Genomic DNA, 14,782 nt, shown 5'->3' with positions numbered 1-14,782 from the left:
CCCCCCCCCCCCAAACCTCCGCTAACAGTGAACATTCATACAGTTTCTTTATAAATATATTCCAAATCAAGGAACTGGAACAACACAGGAATACAGATGTTTACATCTGCAAAGAACAACTTCTGGCTCCAACATCACATCCAGGAAGTGTCATGAAGTTGCTTTGTCATGTCAAATATCAACTGGCTGATTTTTGTTAGTCTGCTGTCAAAATAAAAGTTAACTAGGACTACAAATAGTTGAAACTTGTGTTTTGGAATGTTTTATTAAATTAATTGTTTGTATACGTTATGCTAAGAAAATCTCTTTTGTGCTCCACTCTCAAGACTACATGAGTCAGGAAAAGAAGTCAGCTGTTCCAGAAACTTACAGAAGTTAATTTCATTATATTCAATCAAGATGCAAATTTTAACATATTTTCTAGCTTCATAAAGAAACCTTTCCCCAGGAATTGACTTTCTGAGCATACAGTAACTATTTTTCTTAAAGTCCACAATTTTGTGGGGAAGGTAGAAATTTAAACCAAATTCAAATTCAGTTTTAGACCTCTAAACCTTACTATTCCATTTTTAAATAAAAATGCAAAAAACTTACTTAGAAGAATAATTAGTGAAGTTCAGTTGAGGATGTACTGGCTTAGCAGGCTCAGGATGATGGCTGGCAGGTATCTGTGCAGAGGGCTTATTTTCAAAACTTCTGCGATCAAAGTATGAGAGCTGCTTTCGATAGTACTCCTCATCTTCTTCAGGATCATAGTGATTTGAACGGACTATATCTTCAGGTGGCTTTGCTTGAGGTCTTTGTGGTTCTGGGGCCCTAATTAGGAATAATAATGCTTTACTGTATTTTAAGTTTTGAAAAGCAATAAGCCCAAATGCTATTTTATAAGCTAACTACCCAGACTATAATTAAAATATTTTTTGTGTAAAAACCCTTATGTCACAAAAATGCCCTTCAAGGGGTACTCATCAACAAAGGGAAAAGCATTTAACTGGCATTTTAAAATACTTTCATATAGTTAACTAATGGACTGAGAACAAGAACTTTGAGCCATTAACATTCACTTTATTGAAATGACATAGCTAAGGAGGTGGTACCTCAAACAGTAAAAAACCCTTACCACTCCTAAATTATTAGGACTAAGCCAACATCATGCTTCTATTTCTTCTCATGTTATAGCTACTCTTTTCCTAAAACATTTTGAAAAAAGACCCTGTGAAGCTCCTTAAGAAAGGAAATTCTTTGAAACAGGTGATGTATTCATCTATTATAATATTAAAAACAATTCTTTTTCTGAAATATCCAACCACTGAAAATGACTACTGATTTACTACCCAATTACATACTCTTGTTAATGATAAATTGTACCTGTAAGTTGTTTTGTCATGTTCATACTGAGAGGCTGGCTTGGCAACCGTAGCAAGGGCAGGTTTAGGTGCTAATTCCGGGGGCTGTAATAAAACATATACACTAAGATTCAGTTAAATTTCCTATGTTTAGAAAGATACAATTGTACTGCTTTAAGAGAACCATGGGAATTAGAGACTCAAAACTTGAACAGGAGCCCATTTGGTATAGTGAGTTCAGATCGTCTTAGTACGTGCTTTTGCTTTGTAACAACTGTCTAACTTCAGTATAATTTGAAGACAATGTATCCCAAAAAACAACAACTCTAACTACAGCAAAGCATATCAGGAGTGGTCAGCCTGTGGCACAGGTGAAACAAGTGGCAAGGGTAGGCTCAGTGGGTGTGTCTACACATGCAATTAATGCAGAGCAATAAACTCTGGTGCTCACTGCATATGCCCCTGGGATCACACCACACAGGAGCCATGTTAGAGCAGCCCTGGCTGGCAGGGGGTCTGGAAGGGAGGTGGTCTAACATGGCTGCTCTGACCCAGCTCAACATGCTGTGGAGGGGCTGGCTGGGACACAGTGGTGTTCCAGTGCAGGCATAGCTGGCTGGCAGCCCATGCACTGAAGCATCCTCATGCCCCAGCAAGCCATGTCAGCATCTACACCTGTGGTGCTGCTGAGTAAAAAGCTTGGCAGCACATAGTACTTGTATTTACAAGTACTACCTTGCTGTGGAGTTTATGAATAGTTTACTCCTGCCTCATAAACACCGAGAAGGTTACTGCAGAGCTAATTAGTCCACTCCACAGTAAACTTCTCGTGTAGACATGCCCTGTGTGTGGTATATAGCAGACTGGGGAGGGGACAGGCAGCACAGTGGCAGAGAGGGCAGAAAGCAGGGCATTCAATCAAGTAAGACACAAAGGGAAGGAAGAGGAAAGCAGAGCAGCAGCTTGGTCAGGGAGCAGAAAGCCGAGCAGCAGACTGGGCAAGAAAAAGATAGAAGTGGCACTCAGGAAGCATTCAGGGTCAATCTGTGGCATGCCTGACAAAAAGGTTGGCCCCCACTGTGGCATGATGAAAAGCTGGAAGTGGATACTTAAATAATTTACCTTGACAGCTGGTGCATCATTAGAGTCCTTGATTTTTTCAACAGACAATGATCTTTTGTTTTCAAACATCTTAACTCTAGTTAGCACTGACTGTGGTTTCATGGCTGGATCTTCTTCTTCCTCTGTTAGTGTTGGTGGTGTAGGCAGTGGTTTACTGTTCAAAGGCAAAATTTCTGGCTTCGTTTGCGATGGAGGAGGTGGAGGGGGCACATTTGCAGTGGTATGAGAAGGCTCATACTGTCCTACTTTAGCATTAAATCCTTGGGGAGGGCCTGGTTCATAGCCCCTTATGTGTGGCTCAAAGTACTGCTTAGGTTCAGGAGATCTAGATATCACTGGAGGGTATGTTTGGGCCTCTGGTTTATATCTACCATGAATATCGTATGCAGTAGTGGGCTGATCTTCGTAACGCACTTGTGGTATGAAGTTTTTAGGTGCATGTTCATAGCGAGGTCTGCTGTCATAAGTCATTGGAGGTGGTTCTTCAAAGCGAGGTTGTGCTGGGTAGTAGCTGCATTCTGTGCTCTCTTCTGCATTTTGTCTAGGGTCAAAGTCTTTAGGTGGTTGGTTATCATAAGGTGGTCTTGGCTGGTAGGGCTGTTTTTCATCATAATATGACCACTGGTCTTCATAGGAAGGTACACGGTCCTCATAATGTAAATGAGGGTCATAACCACGAGCAAACTGATCTGTATAGTTAGCAGAATCATACCGGTATGTTGACTGTTCATATTCCCTACTAGGCTGTTTCTCTGTATACTGAGTCTGGGATTCATAGATCAGATTTGACTCTCTTTCCTGTCGGTGTACTGGATGATTAACAGCTGGCTGTTTCAGGATGTAGTTCTGCCTAGGTGCCGCCTCCTCATTAATGTATGGATCCTTTCTGTAAACCTGCAAAAAGAGAACTCCTTATATGTAATATGAAAAGTGAATGCACATACATTACTTAAAAAGCTACAGTGCAAGTCAAAGTAGGTAAAATTAGGTTTGTTTTTTTCCTGAGGAAAGCATTACACAATGTAGATGCCTGTGATAGCAGAGAACTGGAACCAATGTCCCACGTTCACATGAAAAAACCCCACTTATTTAGTTTAAGGAGAAAAGCCAAAGCTAACAAGTATCTCATATTTGTCATTTTTAAAGAATGGATTTATTTGGACTTCAAATTAATTCCAACATTTTGGGGGGATTAATTCAGAATGGCTCAATATATCAAAAGCACCATGATTCAGGATTTCCATTCAGCATAGTGAAGAATTTGCTTAAGGCCAGTCTAACATTTTGGGACACATTTTTCACAAACACTCCATTAATAAACAAAACAATGTTGACAAGTTGAATCATACACACACTGAAAGAATCAATCAAAAACAACAAATGTAATCTTTTAATTTATCTTGTTTTTCTAGCAGAAGTGGAATGATGCACAGTTTGAAGCCATGCAAACAAAAAAGTTAGATGATGCGTATGCGTAGCAATTTGGATGCAGTCTTAAACTGCATGAACCCTTGCAGATTGGAGGGAAGGGTGATTAAGACAGAATTCTTCAGCAAGTGGCAAAACAAAATGAGCAGGTGCCAGCTTAATGTACAGCAGCAAATAAGTGCAACATTTCAGCACGGGTACCTTTGCTGGATCTATATGCGGCGATAAGGATGATGGCTCTTGATCTCTTAGCATTATATGGGCACCCTCAGTGCTTGGTGTTCTTAAGGGGCCAGCTTGCGGTTGGTAAGAGTTGTAAGGAGGTGGGGTGGGCTCCTCCAGTCTGACATTAGTTAGGTTTACGTTAGGATTAACGACAGAAGTTGATGAGATTGCAGGGTTTATTTCAGGCGACGGGGAAAGGTAAGGGACTGCAGGTGAGGCTTCTGCTTTCTGTGAAGTGTTTAAAATATTTTAAATGTAGTGCTTTGTATAATGTTATGATTTTTCAATTTATAGGCAAAATACTTTAAATGTTTCTTTGATAAAACATCTCATGTAAAAGTGCACTGAAAGAATGATGCACTATCGCTTTCAGAAAAGTCATTCCACCACTTATTACAAACTGAAATACACATTTAAAAGTTTCAGAAATCAGAACGGCACCTTAAAAGTTATCAGAATTAATTGCCGTCTCTTTACATGAAGACAAGTAGACTTTCTAATCCATTCCAGCACATAAATTATTGTTGGCCTCTGGTGCACAGTCATGGTACTACTTGGCAGTGCGCAAAGACAGACAGTTCTCCTTCAAAGAGCTTATACTCTCAAGGAAGAAGAATACCTGTTACTGAAGTACCAAGTTACTGCTTACCGGTTGTGAGGCAGTTATTTTAAATCCTGGAGAGTCCATTCTAAGATTTGGTTGTGGCTGCGCTTGTGATGCATAAGGAGGGTAGGTCTGAGCTTCATGATGCATTCCAGAGGAATCCTCCCTTACAGGTTCAGAAGACCGTGTAATGGCAGATTCAGGAGGAGTCCCAACATCATCATTGAGTGTTTCATCTAGTTCTTGATCAGTGTAGGCACCCCCTTCTGTGTCTGTGTCCTCATAGTCAGAAGTGTGTCTGCTATCAGTGCTATACATGGAATATTCACTACCTGGAGCTGACAGGTAGGAAAGGCGATCATCATGCAAATCAAGGTCATCACTTGTAGCACCATCTGCCTGTATCACACAAAAGAAAATATAAATCTTTCTTATAAGCATTTTCAAAAGATGTCCTTTGTCTTACAGTGCAGAACTGGGAATTCTTTTCTTACACGGAATTACAGACTGAACACACAGTGCATTTGCTTCAGATCTGTGACGAACCAAAAAATCATGATTAATGGGTAGCAAGACCACCAAGGACTGACTGCATGTAATAACCTGTCCTTCCACTGAGAAACAGAGTCAGAATATATTCAAGTGGCAGGATGGGAAACTTTGCACTGCTATTTCTTCTGCTGAAGACTCCAGAGTTTAAGGCCAGAAAGGAACACCAATATTTAATCCGACTTCCTCCAAAGAAGTAAGGTTGTTTTTGGTGACATCTTATTGGACCAGCTGTCGCGTTGGGAGCAACTAACATTGATATTCTATGCCCAAAGGCTTGTCTAACATCCCTCCCACCTACACAGCTGATTCACTAAAAGATACTGCCAAAAAACAACCTTATTTCTTGCACATGAAACATCACGGCCACAAAAAAACTCCAGTGCTACTTCCTAGATAGACACAGACAATAAAATGTCACCAGGTATTTTCTGCATTTAAGGCCCCTGGCAGAAGTTCATTTAATGGCACAATGGGGTCTGATCCCCAATCACACCAATCACACTTGCTGACATACCACACATATGGCAGGTTATGCAATTTTGGAATCCGATCCCAAATCATGCCTTTACCAGTTGCAAATATACAGGGAGCCTGGGATCATCCCAGGGCTCCCCTGCATCCGCAAGTTGATAGCTGGGTGACCCTAGCCCAGCGCAATTGTTGGTTTCAACAAGCTGGTTTGAGATTCCAGGGCATTTCCAGGGCTGAGACCAACATTCAGTGAATTGAGGGTCCCAGCCCCAGTATCACACTGGGGTCAGTCCCAGAGCCCTAGGCACTGGAATATCAGAAAACTGCATATGCATGTGGGCTCCACACATGGTTTTTAAAGGTCCCAGTGCACAGGGATCGCACGATCAGGGAACTTCCCTGTGTCAAGTGTCCTTGGGAGCTGTAGGACAAGGTAGTCAACTGCTGGGTCATGGCTTCCCATGACCAAACACCAAAACACACTTTGCTCCTCAGGGCCCACCAGAGCTGAGGGACAAGGCAAACACCATGCCAGATTGTTGCGAGTCCTACTACCTGGCACCCTAGCCCAGATGTTGATTTCCCCTTCACTTGGCACACTGAAAACAGTGGGGTGCAGTTCCATCAGACTGCATAACAGGGCTACCCTGCCACACATTCAATTTAAGACATGATGAAAACCAGTCAGAAAAAGATTACACATTTTATGGAATATTTTTGGTTTCTCATTTCATCTAATTTTCTCATTAATTGCCTGAATGTGTGACCAGGTTGCTATTTATAGCACTCTTAACAGGCTGATTGCATTTTAAGTGCAATGTCTGCCAGTCTTTGCCATATCTTGTGGTTCAAATCAGAAGTTACTTTTTAGAAAGACACCTATTCCAGACTTGGAGACTTCAATACAACAAATAATGCAACACATCCATTCTTAAGTTGTTTCAGTGGGTAAATACCTGCACCATTGCTAAACCACCACAAGAGAAAAAAAACCATCTACAGCAGTTAAATAGCTACATTTATCTTGCCAATAGATGGTCTAGCATGGTTCACATAGCTATTAGTTGAGATAGCAATTTTCCTTAGACCTTAAAGCCATGAGCAGGACTAGGAAGTTCTTTCATTCCATAAGAAAACCCAATTGTCCAGAAGGTACAATTGAGAGGAATGAAGTAGAAAAAGGTAGCAGTCACTAAGGTGTATACTATTGTTGCATGAGGATTTCTTTTATGCCACAAAAACAGATGGACACCCACCTCGCCACTGTTAATTCACAGCAATCTTGGTATGATCATGGAAAAGAAAGAGGAAAGTCCACTCATTACTGTACAGCATGTGACTACTAAATGTTTTATTATTTCCACCTAAATGAGAAAGTTGAATTCCTTACCTTTCCTTCTGAAACCCACACCAGTTGGTTCTGCTGTTGCTGAATTGCCTCTTTTAGAGCTCCATACCAGCCATCATTCATTGAATTCAAGTTAATGGTAGCTAAAAATAAAGTGACAACTTCTTATCTTAAATTTCTTTTTAATTTTGAGAAAGATCTGGATCACTAGAACCAAATGCTGAATACCAGCTGAGACTTAACAAGACAGACAAGTATAATTTGTTTGGCAGAACCTATAATATTGGGGATCATGCACAAGGCAAAACAAAGCTTGCATGATTCAGATTAGGTACGTTTGCAGGACTGGAAACATCTTTGCACTAGTGCACTGATCATATTTAATTCAGGAATTGAAGACAAAAGTTGTTGAATCCCATGTCATTTTTGTCTGCTTTCAGAAGAACTACATATAAAGAAGCTACCAAAATATTAATGCCAGTTTTTCCAGTCTGGGGGCAGATGCATCCAAAAATGAATCAGAAACACAGAATAAGGAAGGCTGGCAATATAGGCAGTGGGTAGTACCTAGAAAAGATTTATGACAGGAGACAAATGTCCCATGGACCACAAGGGGCTGTCTGCTGCCTCCCTTACAAGGAGAGGTGGGGAGAAACGAGGATGGGGTACAACTTCATGGTGTGACAATACACAGCAGTAAATACTACTGGATACTTGTGAAACCCAATATACTGGATTTTTAATAAAATATGAACAAAACAGCTGTAAATACATACTACTAATACCAAGACACCTAGCAATGAAAGAACTAACAATAGGGCAACTAAAGATGATTAAAGATGCTGCCTAAAACTTTGTTAGATATAATCATCCCCACACCACTTTTCGCTTTTTTTTTTTTTTTTTTAATTTTGCTTTTTTCGTAAAAATTTTTTTTTTTTTCCTTTCTTTTGAAGGGGGGATGATTTTTTTTTCTTTTTTTTTCAATTTAGCTTCATTCGTAAACATTTCTTTCTGTTCACTTACTTGTGAAGAGGTGATGATTATTTTTCCTTAGTTTGTGAGCTCTTTCATACAATTTTCTGGCACTTTTCCGTGATTCTGGACACAGCCTCATTCTCATGGTTTTTACACCTTGCTTAGAGTCCGGGTTCAAGAACACTACAATGGGATACCACTGTGCATAATTTAGACGGTCCACTGCATTTGGAGTGACATCCAATAAAGCATGTTTGTCCTGCAGGGGAAGAGAGAACACCAGCAAGAAAGTGAAGCTTTCAAGCGCTACACCTAGGTAATAATTCATTTTTCATATCCTCTATAAAGAGTTGTTCTCCAGTTACTGTACAGAATGTATCGTAGTATCTAGGTACTGGTACACAAACCACTTATTTTTATTATTAGGCTGGGAAAATAAGGCAAAACCCAATAGTTAGACTGCCTATACAATCACTCTTATGACCAACAGAGCCATTGGCGACATGTAGGAGGTGCATGTGCACCCCCTGAAATAGGCAGTGCACCCCCTGCGAAAACTGCTGCTGACGCTGCCAGTGGTGCCTGTGAGCGGTCGCCACTCCCGCTGTGTTCTGTTAGGTTCTGGGGGCACATGGCATTCATGACCAGAGCTACTGAAAATGAGTGTGCCTAGTTAGAAATGTGTCACATGTTTACTTTCTACAGGCCAGACAGCTTCCTAAGGAAAGGAAGAGCCACAAAAAGACAGTGGCAGAGAAGAAAAGAAATGAAGGGCCAGATCCCAATGCCTTCAACTCCACTTCAAACAAATCCTTCTTCTGCATATCAGACATGATCATAGCTTTCCCTTACTGTGGAATCAATTCCATAAGCATCTGGTGTTGCATTCCCTGGATGCAATGATCCTGTAGCGGGAAAAAGTCTTCCTAAGAGTAAGGGTTAATGAAGTAATTTTGTTTATCAACAGGAACATAGAAAGAAGAGGTAGAGAACAGGTGCCCTATATGAACACCTATTGTCAGAAGTTTTCATGGACTGTGGCAGGGGTGTCAAACTTATGGCCCACAGGTGGATCCAGCCTGCAGAGCTGCTCTAGTATGCCTGCCAGACTATCAGCAGGCCACCAGAAGTTAGGAGAACATAGCCTGCCACAGAATTCAGGGCTTTTCATTCCCACTGGCCATGGCCAGTAACAGCAAGCTTAGCTTGCTGTTGCTGCCCTCAGACCCCATTCCTCAATCTCCTCCTACCAGATACGTCACTGTTGGTGGATCTGCTGCCACCACTGTAGTGGCCACAGCAACCACTTCCATACTGTGGCCTTGATCCAGCCTATGAGGAGCCCAACAGTCCAGACTCCACCCAGGAGCCCAGGTGAACCTAGACACCCCTGAATGAGGGGACATACTGAAGAAACTGGTGCCAAATTTAGTGGTTCTCCTGCTAACTTTGAAGACAGAGACAGAAACGTTGAAAAGTTAATGGTAAAGAAAAAAAAGTTAACTCTCTTAGCTTTTCTATGACATTCTCCTTCAGGTGATCGGAGGCTAGAGGGATAGATGTGGGAGGGTCAATTGCATATTGCAATGGAAAAGAAGAGGGAGACATCTAAGGGCAGAAGAGAGGGAAAAAGGGAGTTTTTGTCCATCATTTAATTTAAGCACATTCAGTATTACAGCTTTACAATCTGTTTTATTGGTACAGCTACATACACAGGTTACTATTTTTTTCAAGTATATGCCTAAAACTTACAGCAAGTTAAAGGCTATTTTTAAATTAGAGGCTCGTGAAACAGATATCCAGCACATTTGCAAGGAATTTCTTTATCTATGGATGATTCTGAAAAATATTTTTAAATATACATATATTTACTTGAGAGCAAAATGAGGGAGGAGCACCTTGCAATATAATGTGTTCACTCTTCTGAAAGTATACCATAAGCCAAAATAAGTGCCTGATATGATAGAAATGTGGCATTTTCCTTTATATCCGCTTTAATAAGTGCCTACATAGATTAAACTGTTTCAGCTTGTACTACTGTTTAATTTAGGCAATTAGAAAAGATAAGCATGCCAATACAAATATTTATGCACATAATTCCTTGCTTATAAGTTGATTTATATTTTGTTTTTGTTACTGTTTACGAAAACCCTAGCACGTTAACTTATGTTTATTTAAATGAATAGACATTTCAGTTCATTCCATCACTCCCATTCTTATTTATTTATTTTTAGAATCAGCTACACATTTACAAAACACCACATATTTTTACTACTTACCCTATCAATTATCTGTTTTATTGTATGAAGACGAATAATGCCAGAGCTACGCTGGTCGGTACCAGCATCTCTTGGTTCACTTTCTGTAAATAGAACGGAGTTAAAAATAATTGTTTTTTAACTGCCTTTTATTCAAGTATACAACCCTCTCCATGCCTGCTCTAGTTTGAAATACCAGGCTACTCTTTAAAATTGTCATAATAAAGATACTCGTTTTACTTTAAAATAATGCAGAAATTAAATGACTGATTTCTATTTATTTTAAAGTCACCAAGATTGTGTTAAGACATTTAGCAGAGGCTTAATTCTGAATGATCAAAATTTTGAATTTAGATGCCAAGTTCAACTCATGTTCACCAATGCCTGACACTTTCCAGAAGTAGGCCCTAAAACATTATTAGAAACTAATAATCCTCTAAATGCAAAATCATGTTTCTTTAAGAAACCTATAGCAATTCCATACCTTTAAGTTACTGTATCAACTAGTTAATTATGAACAAAGGGAAAGCTTTTAAAGATCATTTTCATATCACTGACAATGTAAGAGACGAAAATCACAACTGTTATAGAAATAATGGGAGAAAGAAAGCTAGGGAAAACAGGTAAACTACTTTGCTATTTTATTATTTTAATGTAACTTCAAAGAGACACTTACTTGCAATTTGAAAAATGTCAGGTTCTTCTCGTGCTAGTTTCTCTCTTGCAACATCAGCAATTGGTCCAAAGACAGTTACAGGCCTGAGAAATCCAGCTAGAAGAGGAAGGAAGGTGAGGAAGGGAAGAGTAAATTGACCTTTTAAAATAAACTTAAGTAATTTTTCATCAAAAAATATTGAACTGGAACAGTAACAGTTCATCTGTTTTAAACAGGAAGCTACCTTCTCGAAGCACAACTCTTTCATATGCAGGGAACTTTGTCTGAACAGGCTGTGCAGAGAGATCTTCTCGGCTTTTTCGGAGATTTCTCTTTGAGCTGCGCAGGCCTCGGAACCTCCAGAAATCTGCACGATCCCCTCCTGCTGTCTTTGGAAGAGTGTACTGTACACTAGCTAGCTGCTCAGCTCTAAAAGGGGATATAGTCAAGAAGAGAGATCATGCACCTACACAGACAAAATGCCAACAAACAGACAAGCAAATAAAATTTTGAAGTTGCATTTGATTAACAAATAGGCTGAAGAACTCCTGATCACCTAAATAAGGGGCTTCAACTCATCTTCTAAACCCAAAATATTACCACATATGAAAAGAGCACTGTTTCCTGGACCAGCTTCCCTACCGCAGGTGATCAAATGATGCTGCTGAGTCAACTACAGTAATTGCTTACAAAGCACTTTTGAGAAAATGATATATGTATTTAATTACTTTAGTACAACACTTGTTGTACCCCAGAGAAAGAAGTTGAATGTCAGTATCCTCTTTTGCTCTTCATTTAGGACTTATATGGACTGGAAAAAATGTGCTACTAGTCTTAAACTTAACCAGATTAGTAAGAAAACTAATGAAGTAAAATTACCAATGAAGTAAAACTGCTTTGCCTTAGAGTTTTAGAAGCTATTTGTTAGACTGTTTGAGTTAACTGAATTGACATTGTTTTTTCTAGACACGGCTTTAAATGTGCAGTCTTCCCTTCCCTTGCGTTGTTTCGCTCGCATGGAAACAAGGAAAGTAAACCTAATCCGACTAGCCAGTTTTTCATGTACTGTCCAAGAACAGCATTTTATAAACTGCTGTTTATAAACCCAGATAAAATGCTTGGCATTCACACTAGTTGCATCTAATTTCAAATTAATTTGTATCCTTATGAATGTCTTTCCACTCCCAAAATTCTAAGTAGAAAACATGTCTGACTGACAAGAAGATCTTGCGACTAATGCAGTTTCCCAAATACAGACCTTGCACAAACTTTATTAGAACTTTAGCTACTGCTTGCAGAAAACTGTTTCAAGACCATACCTGTTTTTGTTGGGTATGATGCCTCTTTCCACCTCTTTGTGATTCTTGCCAATTCGAATAGCCAGCCAGGAGCCCAGCTTGCCATTGTACAAGGTATCCACCACACGGAACACTTCACCTTTGTTGAAACTTAGCCCATAGGGAGATTCCTTTTCATACTCAAAATGAGTTCTGATATAGAAAGAATCTCCAACATCAGACTCAACAATGCGACGATAAACTGCAAAAAAAAAGTTAATCAAATTTGTAGGACATTAAGTCTGTCCTAATGCTCACAGCCATTAGTTTATAGAAGGATTTTGAACACAAATCTCATGAATCTCTGATTTTTATTTTACCTGTAAAGTATCTCAGGAGTATCTAAAAACTTGGGGCATCTCTATAATTTAAAGGGCTTGCTGATATAAATATGCCAGCCAGCAAATCCCACTGGAAACAACATGGCCAAAAGGTTCTTTGTCAATATACCTTATATTTCCTGAAAAGCCTAAGTTGCAGTAGATGAAAGGATTCTTTTTTATCAATATAAATTGCAAATCTCCAAGGACTTGTGCCAAAATAAACCATGCGAGTTATAGCAAAATGTTTTTCCTAACACTGCTAGTAATAGTGCTAGTAATTTTCTATACTTCAAATTCCTATACTTAAGCTTGTACAATACATGAACTCCTGCATTTTGTGCATGCACAGCCAGTGAAAGAACTGACTCTTCTAAATGAGCAGCGTTTAAACTTTTAGGATTTTTTCTTGTAACAAGATTAGAGCTTGTTTAATGAATTCTGAAGAATATCCTATTATGCTGATACTAATAGAACCTGAAATAACTGATTAACAGTGGAACAAATCAAACAGAGAACCAGTAGTGCACTCTTCTACACAGGTTAGATCTACATGAAGTTTTGAGGTTATTTAGTTATTTTAGCTAAGATCGCAGCTCTCAGTTTTCATTAAACCAGAAAAGTTAATATTGACATGACCCCTATAGTGGATCTGTTTATAAAAGAGTTTAATACAGAAAAAACAGTCCCATCTGCCTACAGGGAAGTCACATCCACACTAAGGCAGTTGGGACTAGTTTAACTATACAGACTTAATTAAAGTGGAGCAACTTGTGTAGATAGACTAGTCATTAGAATATCTATCCCAGTCTTTCTTGTGACTACTAACAGGAGAATAATGAATGGAATAATTTTAATACGAAACTCATGAAAACAGACCAAGCCCACAAACGGTCGTCAAAACAAAACTGTCTATTGCTCAATTGTTCAATGGCAAATTTCTGCCATTACTATGCTTATCTCTGCTGTGTTTGAAGCAACCTACAACAAGGCTTTCCATCAGTCTTTCCAAGCTGCCAAAGTTATTTGACATTAACATCTCTGCATTCAATGAAAACACTTACCATCCTTTTTCTTTTGTGCCAAAATTGTTACCTCTTCTCCTTTAGGGAGATCAAGCAGAAAAAGCACTGCTTCCTCTCTAATGATATTTGTGAAGTCCACATTATTTACCTAGTATGAATAAAATAAATTTTGCATTGCTATACAACATAACAGAACAGGCAAATACAATTATATATTGTGGAAATGTGCATAACCTATTAACACTAAGTTTGTTTCTCTAATTAGGTAGAAACCAACTCTATGCATTTCAAAAGGATTTTGACCACTCTCAAAATACAACATTTTAAAATACAGTTAAAGATTAACACACACTGCCCCCGCCCTCCCCCCTACCTAACGAGGACAAAATGAATAAATATTTTTAGGAGGTGCACCAATGCATCAGTCCATATTGTATCAGCACCAAAAAAAAAGGAAATTGACATCATCATCAATTGGCTTTTTGGGGCTGATGGAGCTGATAATGCTGCATGCATATGAGCAACCGGAGCACGCACGCTGCAGCTTGGAGAGCAATGTCCAGCTGGTAAATCTGTTAGAAGGAAGGGGCAGAGGGGAGGGGAGGGAACGGGTGTGGGAGCAGATCAAGGCCCCTGTGGTGAGGGAGGGAGTGGGGCTGGGCAAGTGCTACCCAGCCGGGATAGGGCAGAGCGTGGGAGCTGCAGCTTGTCCATGGGGTGGCTCCCGATGCTGCGTGCACCCCAAGGGGAACCACGGGCCCTCCAGATTTGCACACAGGGTGAGGGTGGGCTGAGGCCAGGGGCAGCACCGGGCTCTTTCCAATTGTGGGGGCTGGGCTGGGGTTGGCTAGGGGTGGGCAGCAGTGACAATGCTGGGAAAGGAGCTACAGGGAGGCTCTGGTGAATTCTGAGGTGGCTGTAGTCCCCCTTCCAGTGCCGCCATTTCCCAACCCCGCCCAACCCTCTCCCCCCAGCCAAGAAGAGCCCCTGGCCTTAGCCCGCAGCAGCTGCCTGCCCTCAGCCCGCACACAGATCCAAGGGCACACACCCCCGTGCCTCATCTGGCAGTGTGCACAGCGGCAGGTGCTCCCCACCCTCCCACCCCCATGCCCC

At 40.3% G+C, this 14,782-nt stretch overlaps 1 protein-coding gene across 6 annotated transcripts in view; it reads right to left on the bottom strand.

The window, feature by feature from the left end:
* TJP1 (tight junction protein 1) overlaps positions 1-14,782 on the bottom strand; it is a 138,192-nt gene that overhangs the window by 28,546 nt on the left and 94,864 nt on the right. For 4 of the 6 annotated variants that reach the window (XM_019504335.1, XM_019504332.1, XM_019504333.1 and 1 more), the window contains exons 12-23: positions 13,709-13,817; positions 12,307-12,526; positions 11,232-11,416; positions 11,009-11,104; positions 10,354-10,436; positions 8,123-8,333; positions 7,139-7,239; positions 4,771-5,124; positions 4,098-4,349; positions 2,469-3,362; positions 1,369-1,451; positions 595-816 (exon numbers count right to left, since the gene is read on the bottom strand). In XM_019504335.1, coding sequence (XP_019359880.1) covers positions 595-816; positions 1,369-1,451; positions 2,469-3,362; positions 4,098-4,349; positions 4,771-5,124; positions 7,139-7,239; positions 8,123-8,333; positions 10,354-10,436; positions 11,009-11,104; positions 11,232-11,416; positions 12,307-12,526; positions 13,709-13,817 — 2,810 coding nt within the window. The remainder of the gene's footprint in view (positions 1-594; positions 817-1,368; positions 1,452-2,468; positions 3,363-4,097; positions 4,350-4,770; positions 5,125-7,138; positions 7,240-8,122; positions 8,334-10,353; positions 10,437-11,008; positions 11,105-11,231; positions 11,417-12,306; positions 12,527-13,708; positions 13,818-14,782) is intronic. The other 2 variants (XM_019504336.1, XM_019504338.1) reach the window with 1 other exon arrangement.

Source organism: Gavialis gangeticus, unplaced genomic scaffold (genome assembly GCF_001723915.1).
Source record: "Gavialis gangeticus isolate Ggan-Ray unplaced genomic scaffold, GavGan_comp1, whole genome shotgun sequence".
NCBI lineage: Eukaryota > Metazoa > Chordata > Crocodylia > Gavialidae > Gavialis > Gavialis gangeticus.
Note: the sequence above shows the minus strand (reverse complement) of the source record. Positions and strands in the feature narration are given on the sequence as shown.